An 18309-nucleotide genomic window follows, 5' to 3' on the forward strand; every position below is an offset into this window, starting at 1 on the left:
TGACTGGGAGTGAAGTGCATCCTCGCAGGCACATAGGAGACTTGAACTTGCCTATGACAAGCGGCCGCAGCTTTGATGAACCGTCCATGTTTGTCGTGAGAAGAACGGTGACTCGGGCCTTATTCAATTTGCCGCCATGGCACTTCTCATTCTTTAGCGCCAAGGTTCTGCTCGGCAGCAGTTGCCAAAACAAGGCAGTCTCGTCGGTGTTAAAAATATTGCACGGTTCGTATCTCTCCGTGACAGCACGCCACACGTCTTGCACCCACTTTTCAGCACTCTCAGCATCCACTGCTTGGCTTTCACCTGCAACCACCTTCCCGGTGATGGAGTAGCGGTCTTTAAATCGTTGGAGCCAACCACTGCCCGCTGTAAACCCCTCGACGTCCAGGACGAAGGCAAAATCTTTTGCCTTCTGTTGTAGCATGGGGCCAGAGACCGGCAGATTTCGCGCGCGAACGTCCAAGAACCATTGGTACAGCGCTTTCTCTACTTGGTTGTAAGCCGGCTTGCGGTGGCGAAAGCCGTCACCATTTGGTCGTTCCTGTGCATTGCCTCTGATGGCCGACTGGTTTTTCAAAATGGTGCTTAACGTGCTCCGCGGAATCTTGAAATGCGTGGCAACGTCAGACTTTTTTTCGCCGCGGCCAACGCGGCGAATTATCTCCAGCTTGTCGGAAAGCGGTAGGGCACGCGCTGCTTCGTCGTCATCTTGCAGGATGTAGCGCCGGAATGCAAGCCAGCAGCAACGTAGGCACGTCCGGAATCGTGAGGATAGCAGCAGCACGACTTGCAAACGCGAACAAAGAAAGCTCCGAGGATGCGGGAAAGTTCGCCACTGACGCGTTCGTTGTTCGGAGGCTGCCTTCCCTTCGCCCAAACTTGAAACCAGTTCTGGCCGGTGTTGCTTCTTTCTCGAAGCGCAATAGGTCCGGAGCTGCTCGAACGTCTTTGATCACATGGTAGGCAGCTGCCGAATAGGAGCGCTGCAAAAAGAGGCTGGCCGATGGTGCGGATTTTAAAGGCTACTCACGCTACTCCGGGCGACAGCCGCGCATGCGTACAGGAGGGTCCCTCGTGGAAGCTGCTGTAGAGAGCCCCTCCTGCGTTTTACGGAAGCGTGGCATCGGCGCAGAAGCAGCAGAAGCACCCTAGCGGGCGCGTGATGACGTATGCGCTGTGTGAGACCTTGGGGAACGGAGCCGTCGCCAATCCCCCTCCCATCTGACAACGGCATGCGCTAGAAGTATTGCGGCCCGGCAGCGTGGGCTGCCCGGAGAGAACTCGGAGCCGGCACAAAGGCCCGCCCGTTGGCGGGCGTTTGGCGACCGATCGCGCGCGCTGAGTTTGCTATATCCGATGTGTAGTTCGTTATAAAAAATACATTTTATATGCATAATGCTAGCGGAAATTCGAGTGTTCGATATAAAACATAATTCGCTCTATCCGAGTTCGTTATATTCGGGTTTGACTGTATTAGCGACTTTATAGCAGTTCAAAGTTTACTGTTCCAAATGTGGGTGCCCTACTGTCTAATCCAGAGCAAAACTGAAAAACTTTTAAAATGTAAATTGCAAAATCTGTTCCTAACATTGTGTGCTTTGCACTTTTAGCTACATGCCACAACAAAAATTAAGGTTCTACCTCCATTAAAGGCAGAGATATCGCTTCCGCAAATGAACAACAAGTCAAGAATAAGAAAATAAAGATTACTTCCTTTTAGAACTACTTTTTTTTATTTTTATGGTTTTAATTTATGATCTAGAATCACAAAGGACTGCAATAAAGCATAAATGAGCATTCTAGGCTGATTTGAAAGGAAGTTATGGCTCGTCAAATTTGCCAAAGAAAAAGCTCATTTTGGCGACTTGGGCCGTTATCGGCCCAACACAGAGCGTTGGCGCTTCGTCACTGATTGCTGATAACATGACGGCGTATTGTCACGTAACCAGCGCGCCTCCTATCTTTACCTTTCTTCGCCTTTTAGACCAGCATAAAGCTTGAACCTAAATTTTCCGCGTTTTACGCCGTGGTCGTGACGACGTAACGCCGCTAAACCAGCTAGACCTAACTGCACGACCTTTTCAAAATGGCGCCAATCCCCAAGCAGTCGACGCCGGCAACCAACCAAAAGTGGTCTGTTGGGTCACATGCTTCCGGAGCCCAATAGCAGAGTACGTTTCACGCAATTTCGTCCCTTAGTTTCCCGCTTCAGGTGTTCGCTCACGGACGCCCATCGGAACATGGGAATCAATAGCCTTAATCACGATCTTTCGAACGACAAAAAATGGTGCCGGTGGAGCGCGTATTTCTCGATCTGCGGCCGACCAAAACTCAGCGCAATTTGACCTCAGTTTAAAAAGCCAAGCGTTCAGATTCGCAACATTGTAACGCTGTCACGTGCGAAATAGGCGGTATTTTTCAACCAAAATTTACAGACAGTTGCGGAACGTCTCAGGACCGCAAAAATGCAGAAATCGAAAATCCAATTTTTATGCCGATTTTCGGCCCCAAAGAGCCGTTAAAATGTGGCATGTTGTTTCACGTTGTCCACACATGTTCACTTACTCACATAAAGTTAAAGACAAAACTGCTCCACCTCTTGTTGAGATTGTCTGACAGAAGTCAAAGCAAGCTAGACTAAAAAATCAACTCACCTCTTTTAGGACCAGATTTGCATAATCATCCCTTATTTGGAAGTACAACCCCAGAATTCCAATCAGTTCTGTGAAGTCACTGCAACAGGAATTAAAAATATGTTACCACTAGAAAACAGTCACTATTTGCATTTATACTGCAACTAACCCCTCTTCACTCTTTATGTTTCTGAAGATGAGTGGCTATGAATCAAGATATAAAAAAAAAAGATACACTGCTCTGAATATGATAGATATGAAACGCTTTAATTACAAATAAGAATTATCACTTCAACAACTGCTTCCAATGCATTGTAAATACATCCCTGCATCAAAGAGACCGCAAGACTGCACACAATTCAAAGCATACTAGGTTTTACAAAGAAAACTAGCAACAACCATCTGAACTGCCAATGAAATGTGCCTAAGTGATAAAAAATGAACTCAAGAGTCTTATTTTGTATAAGTCATCGCTATGCACTGCAAACAGATATACAGTCGAACCCGGATATATCGAACTCGAAGGGGACCGCGAAATAGTTCGATATATCGATAATTCGATATACAAAAATCGGCTTGTGACGGCACTTACGATGCGAAAAAACGATATCGTATTTGTCGCGTAATCAACCCACTCACATAATGAACCCACCCTCCACTTTTGCACCCGAGAATTTTTTTTAAAAAATGCGTGAAGGCCAGCTCGCTCACATATGCAAGCGATTGAGCGATCTCAGCGATGAGCGGCAGCGATAAAGCGAAAATTTTCAAATTTGTTGGAACTGCGTCCCTTTCGCAGCTCAAAACAAGCTTTCTGTGTCACCGCGGCAGAAATCGCGAGCGTTTTCGCTTGCATGGCGATGACGCGCGTCACTCCGTTTCGGTCGTCTTATCCACAGCTCATTTCTTGGTAGCGTGCCAAGATGCTGCGTTGCGATAACGTCAGGGCGCGTTTATCTTTTGATAGCTCCTGCGGTGGCGGGGAGCGAACTTGGCAGAGTGCCCGTGATGGCTTGATTGCGCAAGCCTGGTTCGTTTTATCACGCCGCGCTTGGGGTGGGCGTCATGATCGCAGCAGCTGACCGCGAGCTTTCGTTGATTCATACATGCAAGGATAAACGACTCCCACCAAAAAAAAAAACTGCCGCTTCTTAGCGTCCGCAGCCGCCATATCTTACGCTACGCCGCGCGTACAGCACAACGATAAGAAAGGATGACTCTCGCAAAAAAGAAAAAATGAGTTCCCGTTTCTTAACGTCCGCAGGCGCCATAGCCACGGCAAGCCGCATGTGCAGAGGGTTCTGCAACGGGGTGAACTGGCTTGGCAACTGGTAGGGCGTGCTGAAGGAGAGAGATAGCTCGGCAAAAGAATGGGCACACCCACGCACATGGCTTGCAAACGTCATGTATTGGTGCGCTGGAAACGATAACTGCAGATGTGCGCGTCTTTGGGGAATGGGCGCGGCACTGCCCAGATCAGTCGTCGCCAAACTGTCCCCTCTCATTCCTTCCGCGCGTGGCTTGAAAACGTCACGCGGCAGACGGCCAAGGGTGATGCGATCTTCTCTGGGGAAGGCACACTTTCCAGTGTGTGGTGCGGAGTTCGATATATCGAACGACCGGTGAAATTGAGTTCGATATATGACGCGGCTTTCCTATACTTTTACATGGGGTTTTCAAGGGGATATTCCGTGAGTTCGATATAATCAAAATTCAATATATCCGGGTTCGATATAACCGGGTTCGACTGTATATAGGTTTCATAATTTTGTTTGAAATCATTGCAGTGCTCTTAAAAATCTAATACCAAACAAGGGCCGAAGAGACTCATAACAAAGTAATCAAAAAATGAAGCTCTAAGACAACATAAAGAAAAGGTGCTATCTCAGATATGATCAAGGTAACAAAATATAAAGTAGCCTTCTACACTGTGTGTACGAATACTATCCATCTTGCTCTGCCCTGCTAGTTCACCACAATTACTCATGCCCATAAAATTCACAACATAAGAAAAGGTTTTTTACTATTGTTTGCAAAAGAAAACTGCCATAAAATGTGCTACACCGAATGAAACAACTTAAGAGCAGTGGATTCTAGAATAGTCATGTGCAAAGATAGAAAGAAATGAACATAAACATCAGAGCTTAGAATAAACAAAAGATGGGAGACAATGGTGAACTAGAAGCATGCGCTTGAGCACTCGGCTACAGTCGATTACCACTGTTCAATGTTCAATACCTAATAGGTGACAGGTGTGGTGGCGTTTTAAGCGGCACGCGTGCGAGCTCAAAGCGCTGACTTGACGCCGTGGAACCTATAGTGGCTCCGGAAAAATTATGACTTTAGTATTCTTATTTCCTTGATGTTTTTCTTTATTTTTTAATTTTTTTTCACAGTTCGCTGAATTGAGCAACAGATTCCATTCATGTGGGTGGCCTGGTGTGCAAGTTGGCACTGCACCTAATAACGGTAGCAAGACGGATAGGAAACAAATTTTATTATCCCTGCCTACGAGTTCACTTTAAAAGCGTGCGTATGTCCACGTGTAAGAGGAGTCCTTTTCATGCTTGAAGGTCCCTCTCAGTGATTCTATACACGGTCAGCCAATGGACAACTAAAGCACCTGTTTAGAGACCTGGAGAGGGTCCAGTCCACGCGAACCGGACCCGTTCCTTTCCGGAACTTCTCAAAAAAGGCAGTGCGCAGGATAAGAACTTAGCACAACTTGAAGAGAAAAAAGAAAACGTATACAAAGCACTCGTCTACATTTGACCCCGCTACAGTCTCTCTCCCAAGTTGCCGCGGTTTCTGTTCACAGCAAAATGCAACAGCAACTTGCCTGGCAGCATGTGTAGTGCAATTATTGTAGTGCAAATTAGTGTAGTGCAATCATACTCAATACAAGCTGTCCAAAGGTATGATTTGATGCTGCAGCATAACAGTCACGTTTAATCACAAATAACTAATTATGATAACCAACAGGAGGTGCAAGTATATTCGTCATTAGCTATCCGACACATGATTTGACGCTGTAGCATAAAGTTCAATTTTTAATCGTGGATAACTAATTCAATATACTCACAATTAGCTAATTAATGGGCAACAACAGAGAACTACAATTAGTCCAGACATAACCTACATAGTCACTGCGGACACATTCTGTACACACATTTCGTACACGGCGGGTAAGAAACAAGTAATGCTACGCATTAAAATTACCCATTGACCAATGTGCATGCACGCTCATTTCATTTCAGATTATTTAACGAATAATAACCAATAACTGGAAATAGTCCCTATAGATTCTGCCAAATTGCACAACAGGCAGTTCATCATGCTGCTATTTTGATACTTCACTATTCCAATTGCCAAGTGTGGCGAGGAAAACTCAGTTGACTGCAAAGCCTGCTCTCGAAGCTTCTGAGCATATAGCACACAGCCAGTTTCTCAAAAACATTCGTCCGGCGTATGATTGTTAGGTTAACACAAGTCATGCAAAATATACCAAAAAAGTATCGTTTCCCACACGCACGCTGTTGCTACACCTTAAGAATGGTTGCTTGTCAAGGTTTTACATTAGTTCCTAACCGTTTTGTGACTACCAAAGTTGCAGCTACTGAAAAATAAAAATCAATGCTCGCATTACTGCTTCAGACAAATTAATATTTTGGAAATGCTACCCTTAGCCCATCGCGTGCCAGCTTTCACTGCCGCTCCACGGTGTCAATCAAGAGCTGGTTTCGACTGCCGCACCGCCTAATCCGGAAAGTGGCCAGGTGCCCAGTGATGTACAGTGGAGGCGGAGGGTTTTTAAACTGGAGCTGGTTCTAGTAACGCTGACTCTAACAGATTCAAGTTTCAGACAGACTACACACAATTGCCATGGCCTTTCGAATTGTACACAAAAACAGCAAATAATATATTTGACAACTAAAGAAATTAGCAATTGTAAAAGCATAGGGAAGAGCACTCTAATGACATTTATATTACCTCTTGTTGTCACTGAAGAGCTGCATTAAACGCACAGCAAGTCCAAAGAGGCCTCCAGTTTCTGAACAAAATAACAAGCAGAAATAAGTCACAAAGCCATCTCTGAATGTAAAGGACTGAGGCACATTGCAAAGGAGAAAAGCAATACATTTCATTGCTACCCAAAGTAAACAAATGTAATTTCTCTCATTGTACTCACTAAGGCAGAAATGCCTATGTCACAAGCACTCTTACCACCTCCTTGCTACGATTAAAAAAAGTGCAACACATTGCAACCTTCTTCATTTGCAGACTGAGCTGCTCGTTAAGTTAACCAATGATGGCATCATACATTAAACTAGCTAGTGGTTGCAGTGAGTCAAATGCCTTGTAGGACACAAATGATGACACAGCTGCCAAGAAACGACACCAACTATGCACAGTGCTTTCCGGGTAGGTGACATCATGGGCCTCAATATACGCTTCCAGGCATATGTTCCACATGCTTCAACCATTCATTGAGCCATTAAAGGCTGCTGGATGTGATGACAACCTTTCAACCTTTTTCTATAGTGCCATGCCCAAGATGAATCCCATCCTTGTAACCCCCTAAGTAAAGGGACACCTAGGCATAGCTGCATGGCACAGAGGAACAGTTATTGGCTGCCACTCTGTCCTTATAGACCTTTTCACAATGCTTAAAGAAGCTGGTTACGTTATGGGGAGCGCATGGTGCTGTTATATAAGCTGGTGCTCGCAACTACCTCAAAGAGCCCAGTGTCCAAGCGTGCATTGAGCTATACTGGCAATACAGCCAACTGAGGATCTGATTAGATCAATTAAGCCTTTCACTTTCGAATAACCCACAGAAAGCTCAAGCACGTTGAGAAAATACAGTTGCTAATGGCTGCGATTTTATTTTCCAGTACCAGTTTGTTCATTCAATAGAAAGTTCAGCTCAGTACAGTAATTTACACAGGGTGCCCCACACGACCTGTGCAGACGGCTGGCATCTGGCATTTGCCTGATGTACAAAGTACTGTTAATCTTTCTATGAAGTAAGTAATTAATTGCATCAATTACCATATGAAGTGCTGGGGGTACATGAAAAACATGAGCAAGGAATTTAAGGAATGTCACTGGAAACACTAATGGATGTGGTTTTCAAGAATGTAGCATTGTTTTGAAGGATTATTATTTTCCCATGCTCTGAAGCATGGCAAAACTCCGGGGTGAAGTAGACAGTGACAGACAGCAGTTGCTGTGCTTAGGTGGGCACAGCAATGGCTATTAATTAAGCGAGTACGGCCACGCGTAGTAGCGTTTGAAGCAGGTGCTCACGCTGTTTCACTCTTCATGTCTCGTGCTTTGATCTGCCCATTAAAGAGCCTTAGCAGGAAACCTACTATGACAAAAATATAACATTGGAGGAGTGGGTTGGGAAGGTTCTTGAGGAACTTATCAAATTTTTGACTGAAACTTGTCTTGCACCTTTACAAGTCAAACTGTTGACTCATATTAAATAGTTAGCACTGATGAAAAAAACAAAAAAAAACACCTGTGCAGTTCAGCATTTAAAACTAACTAAAACAGAACCATGGTGCAGTGCAAACACTGCACTAGTGTGGCATATATAATCTGCAGTCTGTTTAAAAATCATAACTCAAATTATGTGGGGCACACTGTACAGTGAAACAGGTACGAAGAAAGGTACAAGACACATAAATAGGCTATTTTCAGCTTGTAAACTGTAACTTTTGCTTTTGGTTGACCCCAGTAATTGGCAAGGAGAAAATTGCAAGCAACAAGCTAATTTCGCCAACACATGACAGTCAATAAAAAGCTAGAAAAGAGCAGTGGCTAAATTTGTGATACGATACAAAGCACACATAAAGCATTGGACTCGAAACGGAGAACCAATGAAAGTGCAAGGGCACAATACTGACAATGTAACAGCAACAAAGTCCATTTTTTAATATATATTAAGTATTAATCCCGGTCTACATTTTTTTTTCCCTGGACAGCTTCACGGTAAACCTAATTACCCCCTTTTTTGAGTGCCACATATTTTGAGACGATCCGCTCCCTGCGTAGCAGGTATTTTTCTCTGTTTCAAATAGGCGCTTTACACTAGGAGTCCAATACCGGGGTTTAAGAGGTATGGTAGACAATTTGTGACGATAACATGGGATAAAATCTGTTTGTTGCTTAATGTAAAGCAATGTCTCCATGTCAAGGTGGTTTTTTTTTTTTTTTTTTTTCCTTTCTTTTTTTGAACAGAGTTTGGCTGGCTGGGCATCGGCACTTTTTTGTCGCTAGCAAAACTGCTGAAGTACCAAATTTTTCACTTTCGATGACATCAGAATCCCAATTCACTAATAATTCCTGAATTTAGGTAACATTCAGGTAGCACTTCGGTCTGACTATGGGCATCCTCGATGCCAGAACGAAAGCAATTTGAAAATTGGCTGCCATGAATTATCGTAGCGAAAACAGTGGCACATGTCTTTCGCCTATGAAAGCACATGTAAACGTGAGCTTTAACAAATATGCAATAGATTGAGGAACCAGTCATTTGTTTTTTCTTTTGGACCCAAATAAACCAAGAGCAAAAAGTGCTTGCAATGTGCAACGTGAGTATACTTGTGCTTGGCAAAAGGTGCATGCAGGTGCTAGGTCATGTATACTCAGGCACTGCACTCAATGGCTTAGCTGATCAGACGGAGTCGGCATGGTCAAATATGTCACTTGACAACAGCACTACTTCACGTATTTACAAGTTTGCAACACAAGTCACTGCAATACAAATCAGTGTACTGAATATTGTAGGAACTATCATGTGGCACAGCTTACAACACGGTATGATGGCAACAAGTCCTGCTCAATGCAGCATAATCTTAAGCTCTAATTATGACCCATTATGCCTTTGCATAGCACAAAACTTTTATAAGGGGCCTTTTAAGTAGCAAACTTCCTGTGTGAATAGCACACTGCATGATGGGAACTTCCAGCAGAATACACAAGCCTGCCATTGTTTATCTAAGGTTAGCACTGAAGGAAATAGATGTAAGCTTTTATGTTAGCAGCAACAAGGAACAAAGAGCTAGTGGTAGACTGCAAGCCAGGCTTCAGTGGTTTCTTTTAACATTGACATGGTATACCAACTATTGTACAATTATATATTTATTATACATGGAATAATACTTATCAGGAGACTCACTTCTTTTCACCATCGCGATGTAGTCCTCTTCTGAGGGGCATATGTAGTTGTCTCTCCAGTATATTTCCATGCCTTGACCTCGATGAAGTTCCAGGCATTGTTCTAAAAAGACATAGCATCCTTAAGAAAATGTTCATAATGGCTGCTCAAACTCAAACCAGCATATGAAACTTCAGCACTTTACTCAGCATTCAAACGCAAAGGACCCTTTCAGTAGGTATATAAAAAATGTCTTGTAAAATACAGGACATACCTCCGCAGCCGCTAAATTATTGGCAATTCAAATTAGGTTCTCATTATATCCACATCAAAATCTATTCAGAAGGTATGTCGTCTTCTTGCCCCCAGCTGGCCTACACACAAACTCTATTAAGTTACTATTCATTCGACTGTGTGCTTCTGTGGCAACATTGTGATGCCAGATGGGGTAATACGAATGGCGTTTACACAGCTTAGCAATATTAGCGTGGATAGATTTGAATACCTTTGTTTACCATTTTTTCCTCTGCAAGTTTCACCCACTAACTCTGTGTACTTGTTGTGACCAATCAATGAGTGCTCCGTGAATATTTTGTTGCCACTTGTTTGATATTTCTGGAGCAAACTTTCTCATAACCCGCATGCCAAGTGAAGGCAACTACATGCTGTTAGTCAGTGGATGGTTATGAAAGTGGAAAAACTGTATAGAATATGTGGCCTGGTGCATTACCTGCCCTCTCTAGTGAGAGCATAAGAACTTACTCTTCGAAACAAGTAATGTATGTGCAATGTGAGAATAAGATAGTGAAAAAAACAGCATATGGGCCTAATATACAATGTGTTCCTGAAAGACTCCTTTAAAGTCCCGTGTGGACACAGAGCGGACCTCCCTAGGTCACATAGCAAGTGGCCATAAAGTTACGCATGAAGTGTCCACTGTGCCTTTCTCACCTTTTTAAATGTCAACTTTCTTATTCCCTTGTGACCTGTGTATGCTTTTAGTGGTAACAAGCGAAGAACATAACCTTAACTATGCGCAATGAACACTGCACAATGTTAGGTAGACTACAGTATATTTTATTAGCAGGTTAAATGTTGCAACAAAGGCCAGGAAAATTCCGTTCCTATCCAAAAACTAAACTACTCCTTAACGCACCACAGGCACCAACAAGACTGCAAATGAAAAAGAAAAAAAAAAAAAAGGGAACGAAGGAAACAAGGTATGCAAGCTAGTGTATGCCCTAAAGCTGTTAACATGCTGCATGTCACACCGCTGCGTATGGCACACACATACACTCGTCAAGATTACAAATGAGCCTCTCTTTGATGCCAAGCGAAAGTGCCAATTGACAACCTGGGCCATGCATGTCACAGTCAGCCATATGTCCTGATGCAAACTGCCTGCCAGCAGGTACTTGCATGCATCAAAAGCTATGCACTCCATTCCTCCCATTTCAAAAGAACAGTGCACACATAGGTTTAGTACATTAAGCCCTTATTTTAAACGAAGCAATTCCAACTCTTTGATAACAGCTTGTTGGGTAATATGTCCTTCATGCAATAATTCTGAAATGGCGCAACTAAGGCGCATGGATCAGATACATGCAGGCCTTCAAGTTTCTTTATAGCCACCAATAACACAACTATGCTTTCAAAACATGAGTCATTTAAAAGTTACAGCTATAGCAGGAGAAGGAGGAGAACAAAGAAAGGCGGGGAAGGTAACTGGCAAAATACAGCTACAAAAATATATCTTTTTCATCTATGCACCCTGTTTCCTAAAGGTGGAGAGGAGACTTCCCTCACTCCAATTTGCTACCTGCCAGCCATAGAAGATGTGCAGATGTTGACAGCATGAAACTGGGGAACAAGCTAAAAGGAGTTAACATTTTTAACATTACAATAAGCTAGAAAGAAATGGTAAAAAAATTCAATTATATGAATGCCGTCCTCAAGTAGGAAAGCACGAGCATCTTTCATGTCATTCAGCTCAGTTCATGCATAGGCAATAAATATTGCATTTTGCAATTATGCTTTCACTTCAAGGTCATTTTATTCGCCTTTTTCATACAACATATAATATTTACATGTAAATAATGCGACCAGAAATATAACACGACATAAGTTTGCACCAGAAATAAAAAATTTTATTATAATTACAATGCGAAATCGTAACAATAAGGGCAACATAGTTGAGGATGTGAAAATAAAGAAGACTGCATGTAAATGTTTGGAAGAAACAGGTACTACCTGTGAGTGGTTTATTCACCTCTACTACTCAATTCCTTATCACTGCCTGCAAATACACTCCTTCCGCCCTTCTGCTTTTCTAACAATCAGACGTGCTTTGCTAACCGTCGCAGCCTTTCTTCTCCCACTTAAAGCCCCCTTGATATGCTGCATGCTTTGCCCAATGGCCCAGATACAGTTAGGTGCTCTGATGGATGGCATTGGACGAGAGAGGTGGAGCCCTTCATGGCTACACCTTTTTATTCCTTTTATTCCTTTCACTCCCGTCTTCTGGCCTTTCCTCATGTCTTTTTTTTTTTTTTCTTTTCTTGTTTTACGGCCCCAGATTGCCAAAATGTTGGCAAGCCTGGTGGTAAGGCTATCTATACAAGCAGTAAAACAAAAAAAAAATTGTTATATTCAAGCCTCGGTTCTGAATATAGCGCGAAGTGCGTTCTCAACAATGCGATTTCGACTTGTGTTACAATTGTGTAAATATGGTATATATATTTTGGCACATCTAGCAGGTTCCCATATCTTTTTTGAGTGCATATTTGTTAAGATGAACTTCTAATAAGATAATGTAGGCAAGCCTGGTGGTAAAGCTATCTATACAAGCAGCGAAACAAAAACAAAATCATTATATTCAAGCCTCGGTTCTGAATATAGCGCTAAGTGCGTTCTCAACAATGCGATTTCGACTACTTGTGTTACAATTGTGTAAATATGGTATATATATTTTGGCACACCTAGCAGGTTCCCATATCTTTTTTGAGTGCATGTTTGTTAAGATGAACTTCTAATAAGATAAAGAAATTTTCATACCTTGTGTTACAGGGAGCATAGTTATACTATAAAGTTTCAATATGCATACGATATTGTGAATGTAGAGCTTCGATTAACTTTGATACGCATTAAAAAATTTTAAATTCCAGAAAAGCAGTTTCCTTCAAAGCTGAATCAAACACTATGCTACCTACTTCAATATTTGAAGGTCTGAATACTATTGCAACAGTATAATAGACGAATGGCATAGTATGCGGCCTTCTTTGCTTCATGCAGACAGGGCTACGTGTAAATTAAGAGAGTCAAAAACTTTAAATTTCACTTGCTTTTTCTGCCCAGTGCACACAAACCAAGCTCTTTACTTTCACATGAAGGTACAACAGCCAAGAAAAGAGCAGTTCAAGTCTGCTCATGTGAATGTGGGCCAAGAGAGAATGTAAGCTGGCTCACCAGTGAACACAGTCGTGGCCTGAGGATCCCCCAGCTGCAAGCACTTCTCAAGGCTCAGAAAGTAGACATAGTTGGCAGAGTTGATCGTGCTAGCCACTCCAAAAATATGATGGGCAACCGGGACGCCCCTCCGAAGCAAGGAGCTGTCTTCAATATCATCAATCCTGTTAAAATTAGGAAGGTAAAAATGAAACTCAACAGCCCGTGAATGCAACCTGAAGAACAGTGCACAATGGACATGCCAGAATGTTCTTCCACAAGATTAAAAAATTAGAAGCCTCCTCCAGTACTACATCACAATCTAAAGCTTTTGACTTATGGGACTCTTGGTTCCCTGCAGCATACTTAACAGAAAAAAAAAAGAACTACTGCACTGCAGAGGTGAATATAAGCCCTCCCATAACAAACACTTTGCCCACCTGGTGACATCAAAAGAAAGCTCACAAGCTCACCCTATCAGCTCTGCCCCCCCCCCCCCCCCCCCCCCCCCATCTGGAACTTTACAACTGACTAATTACAAAAAAAAAAAAGCTGCTCGTTTTCAGACTTCTGAAGTTGAAATTTGCTGCCAGTTATGCCTAGTACATTTTTCCGCCTACATAAGGCCATTTCAGGCAGAGAAGTCTTCATACAGATACACATGCTTTCATGTTAGCAAAAAAAGCATGCAAAAGATTTAGATACTTGCAAGAGACTAGAATTGTGCAGCATTTGAACAATTTCAGATACTCGTTGACATTTTTCAGGAGAAATCTTCAGCCAGTAATTGAAGGCCTGGAAGAAAACACAAAAACCACAGATTAGCAACACAGTACACCTGACAATTTGCTGGGAAGTGTACCTTCAGCTTTGAAAAGGCTTATGTAAGACATTAAAGCTTATAAAAGACAGAGCATTAAAAAAAGTTTAATTTAATTCCTAGGAATACTTGCCATTTTGCCCTGATATTGCAGGACCCTTTGCAAAAGTCAAAGACAGCTTCCAGCTTCACTGCACAGCAAAAATCCCTTCACCATGGTGGCCAAACCTGTTCTGGGTGTATAAATTGGATTCAGTGTAGGAGACGGCTATTGTGACAATAATAGCCGTGTCCATTTCCTGCTGGCCTCCGCCTTGTGCTGGTGTCGCGATTAAAGGATTAAGAGTGCCTCTGCCAAGACAATGCCTTCCCACCCCCTTATCCCACTTTGCAATCAACATAAGGCATATTCAGCCCTGCACCCAACTTCTGCCCCAAAAACAGACCCACGCCGCTATGGTAAAGGGGTTTTTATTATGAAGAAAAGCTAACAGTTTTGCAAAGGGTCTATTACAGTCAAAACTGCAGCAGTAAACACTGGAAAATACATCAAGCATAATTCATGGCATTTATGGCAATTAGGAGCACACACAAAATCTTACTTGCAGGGCTCAATATGATGAAACACAAGTAAATGCATAAAGTTAAGAGAAACTATTAGTTAATATTCATTTTATGTGGTTACTCTGCTTGCTCAACTCTCAACATACAAAGACTTCTGCATTTGTCAGAAACTCTAATACAGAGTCTAAATTAAAAATGTGTTTTCTGGTGAATCATCTCGACCATTTCAGTCACAATAGAGTGGAAATAGAACCCTTTCTGTATGCAGCCCAAAACGGCTACAGGCCCAACTTTTTATTCCCTTGTACAGGCTAGGACTAAATTAGCAGAAGTTCTCAAAATTTAAACCCACCACATGCACAACTATCTATTAAAATGAATTTTGCATTTTCTTTCTCCCACTACCTTACTTTCGAAAAGAGACCTAAGAGACGCCTTTCTTTTCCTCTTGCCCTTTTGCTTAAATCCTGTTTATGTGCTCTCTACCCAAAATAGTGAAGGTTTAATGCAACTTTCCTACCTTGCATAACTATTCACAGATTTTATATCTGCCATTATTCCCACATTAATCTGTCTTTCAAGCTCAGAATTTCCACGTATATTAAACCAAATAACCAGTTCTGTCATCTTTCGAACTCCTAAACACCCTCAAAAGTGAGAGAGCTTTAGTTTTTAGTTTGCCCGCACTAGTCAGTGGTTCACCTCAGCGCTACAATAACTGCATATGGCAATTGAGCTTTCAGTGATGTCTACTCCTTTAACACTTTCACTGTGTCGTGGGTCAGCAGTGGGTCACATCATTTATCTGTGCTTTACAGCCTCGCATCCTGGGTCACATAAAGAAGCCAAGAGTCAGATTTTATTGTTGTGAGGTATGGGGAGAACACCCTTATAAAATCTGCCTACAGCTTCATCATAGGACGCAGTATTTATGGCCACGCAGCGTAAAAAAGAGCGACTTGACCCACCGGTGACTGATGATGCAGAGAATGTGTGAAGTATAATGCACTAAACTGTATTAAAGTAGCTTGAAATAACTAAACAGGTCGGAACTGTTTAAGCAGTAGCAAAAAGTTAAGCAATCCTCTGTGTTTATACATGTTTCAAGAAAAATAATAGGCAAAACCAAAAATGTATGGCAAACTTACTTGTGTAAGCTTGGTCCTTATTTGCTTTCCAGGAATACTGACAATATATACATAAGGCTGAAGTATTGCCTGAAAAAATTTTTCCGCTGATCAGCAAAAATTAGGAAGTTGCTGCATGCCAATGAAAGCTTTGTAAAAACCGTTCATTCTGACAGAAAGACACTTTCCAAGCGAAAAAGTCGCACATTCATTTCTATTCCTCCTCACCCCCCCCCCCCTTCCCCCTTTTTTTTTTTTTTTTTTCTACGCATGGTATCAAAGCACTGAGAGGATAGGAATCAGACCGGCTCTGATAGGAACGTAATGTGGGCGTCATACTTGCAAGACGCGAAAAGCACTTTACACGCAGCAATTGTGCAAACAGTGGAAAAAAACGACGAGTTAACGTATACGTGTTCTAATATCTTTGCTCATGTAGCACTGTGTCACCAACACATCATGCATGATTCGACTGACAAATTATTGAATGTACAATAGTGCACCACAGTCCAGGCTGATTATGCTGTTAGTGATCACCTAAAGTATGCAAATAATAAATAAATAAATAAATAAATAAATAAATAAATAAATAAAATGCACGATTTCGCTTTATGTCAACCCCATGCAACAAAACGTGATCGCAACTAAGCAATTTCCTGCCATAAACCCGGCGTATAGAATATGAGCTCGACGGCACCTGCCAGCACATTTGTCGAGGCGTGGGCTACACCTGGGTTCCAGAAAACACCACTTACTTTCTCCATTTCTTCGGCACTCATAGAAGTCGCACGCTTCTCCATGACGCTGCTCACTCAACGGATTCTGCTCACTCAACGGTTACTTCTCGCGACTGTTTGGAAAAGAATGTGAAGAACACGGACTAAGTGAGTATGAAACATATTAAATACAAGCGCGTATTGCGTCTGTACGCGTGACAGGTGCGAAGGCAGTACATAACACAGCTCCCCACAACAAATTTCTAAGTTTCGGTGTAGTTAACGAGATGAACGCACGAAGCTGCAGACATGTATACGTTGGCTAGAAACAGAAGCATTAGGTACACAAAAAACTCCACTTACGACACAGATCTTCCTAGGAGTCGCAAGTTCGAGGCATAACGTTTCCGCAAACGCGCGACGGTCATTGATTCGCGACTACTTCCACGCCAGTGAAAGAACCCGCATGCAAGCAAGCGCCAAGTCGCTTAAGTCGCTTAGACATCCACAACCCGCTCCTCTGCCTCTACCTCTACCATCTACCGTTCGCTACACCTACCAAGGTATATCCTACACTACCTACACCGACCTACACTCACAAGTTGCAAGCAAGGCAAGCATAGAGTTCATATACTGACTCTATGAGGCAAGTACCGCCAGGGGACTGAAGAAACGGCCGAAGTGGCGCAAGCAGCGCAAGGACTGCAAGCTGCAAAGTTTGGTAGGCATCTAGCCTGTCCAGGTGTATTTATAGTATAGAGCTCAGCGGGGCGCTGCCATCGTTTTCCCGCTTCTTGTTACATTCTCTCATACCTTCTTGCACAACACGCTGGCTGGCCCATGCGCTGGCCCATGCGCTGGCCTCATAGAGTGACGTACAAAAACGCACTCTTACATTTGTTTTCCTCGCCGAAATCCCTTGCAACGTTTTCAGTAACCGTGATTATCCTGTCAGTAAATCTGCATCGGACAGCTTATGGTGGGGAGAAGGAATACTTCCACTGCGTTGGTTTCACACACCTTTCAGTGATACTGTGCACAGGCCTTCAAAGTTCAGATCCCCTCGTTGTGATCATAGAAAAAGAGAGAATGACAGAGGACCTGCTATAGAAAAAGAGATAACACGTCGTAGCTTTACAACAGCATGCGGTGTCTTTGACCGCGTTGTGCAGGAAGAGGATGTAGGGAGGAAGCTTAGGCAGCAAGAGTGAAAACAAAAACAAACAAAAACAAAACTGCTCATTCCAGCGGCGGGGTGCGCCGATTTGTCTTTTTAGAGGAAAGAAAATACTGTTTGCCCGCCTCGCTCATTTCCCTTCCTCTCTCGATACCGCTAACATTCGAAACCTACATAGGCCAGATGCTGCGCGAGCAACTGCACTTACCGACCAATGCGTCAACGCGTACAGGCGTCTACAAGCCTCGCCACTGTGAAGCTTTCCGCGTTTTTTTTTTGTTTATTATTATTATTCCAATGCACGCACGAGACAGACATGCCCTTCGCGAAGCGCTGCACCGAATTATTGCCCGACTGTTGCGCGTATTATATAACCGCGCGCGGAGTGGTGACACGATATACACGCACGCACGAACGCACGCGCACACACACACGCACACACACACACACACACACACACACACACACACACACACACACACACACACACACACACACACATAGAGGTGATCACGGACTGCACATCATACGGCTGGGATCCCGCTGCCTCCCGTCGACGATAAAGAGCGAGTCGGGACATTTCGGCCCGGCATGCAACCCGTGTGTGTGTGTGTGTGTGTGTGTGTGTGTGTGTGTGTGTGTGTGTGTGTGTGTGTG

General features: G+C 43.1%; 1 protein-coding gene across 2 annotated transcripts in view; it reads right to left on the minus strand.

Annotated features, from left to right (window-relative positions):
* qm (geranylgeranyl pyrophosphate synthase quemao) overlaps positions 1–17099 on the minus strand; it is a 62587-nt gene extending 45488 nt beyond the window's left edge. Inside the window, exons 1-8 of one of the 2 annotated variants that reach the window (XM_084587825.1) lie at positions 16839–17099; positions 16515–16609; positions 15781–15849; positions 13958–14043; positions 13270–13433; positions 9826–9927; positions 6627–6687; positions 2658–2736 (exon numbers count right to left, since the gene is read on the minus strand). In XM_084587825.1, coding sequence (XP_084443951.1) covers positions 2658–2736; positions 6627–6687; positions 9826–9927; positions 13270–13433; positions 13958–14043; positions 15781–15849; positions 16515–16559 — 606 coding nt within the window. In that variant the 5' untranslated portion in view covers positions 16560–16609; positions 16839–17099. The remainder of the gene's footprint in view (positions 1–2657; positions 2737–6626; positions 6688–9825; positions 9928–13269; positions 13434–13957; positions 14044–15780; positions 15850–16514; positions 16610–16838) is intronic. The other variant, XM_084587826.1, reaches the window with a different exon arrangement.
* Positions 17100–18309: the final 1210 nt, after the last annotated feature.

Source organism: Amblyomma maculatum, chromosome 1 (assembly GCF_055883805.1).
Source record: "Amblyomma maculatum isolate TAMU_Amacu chromosome 1, ASM5588380v1, whole genome shotgun sequence".
NCBI classification, from domain to species: Eukaryota; Metazoa; Arthropoda; class Arachnida; order Ixodida; family Ixodidae; genus Amblyomma; species Amblyomma maculatum.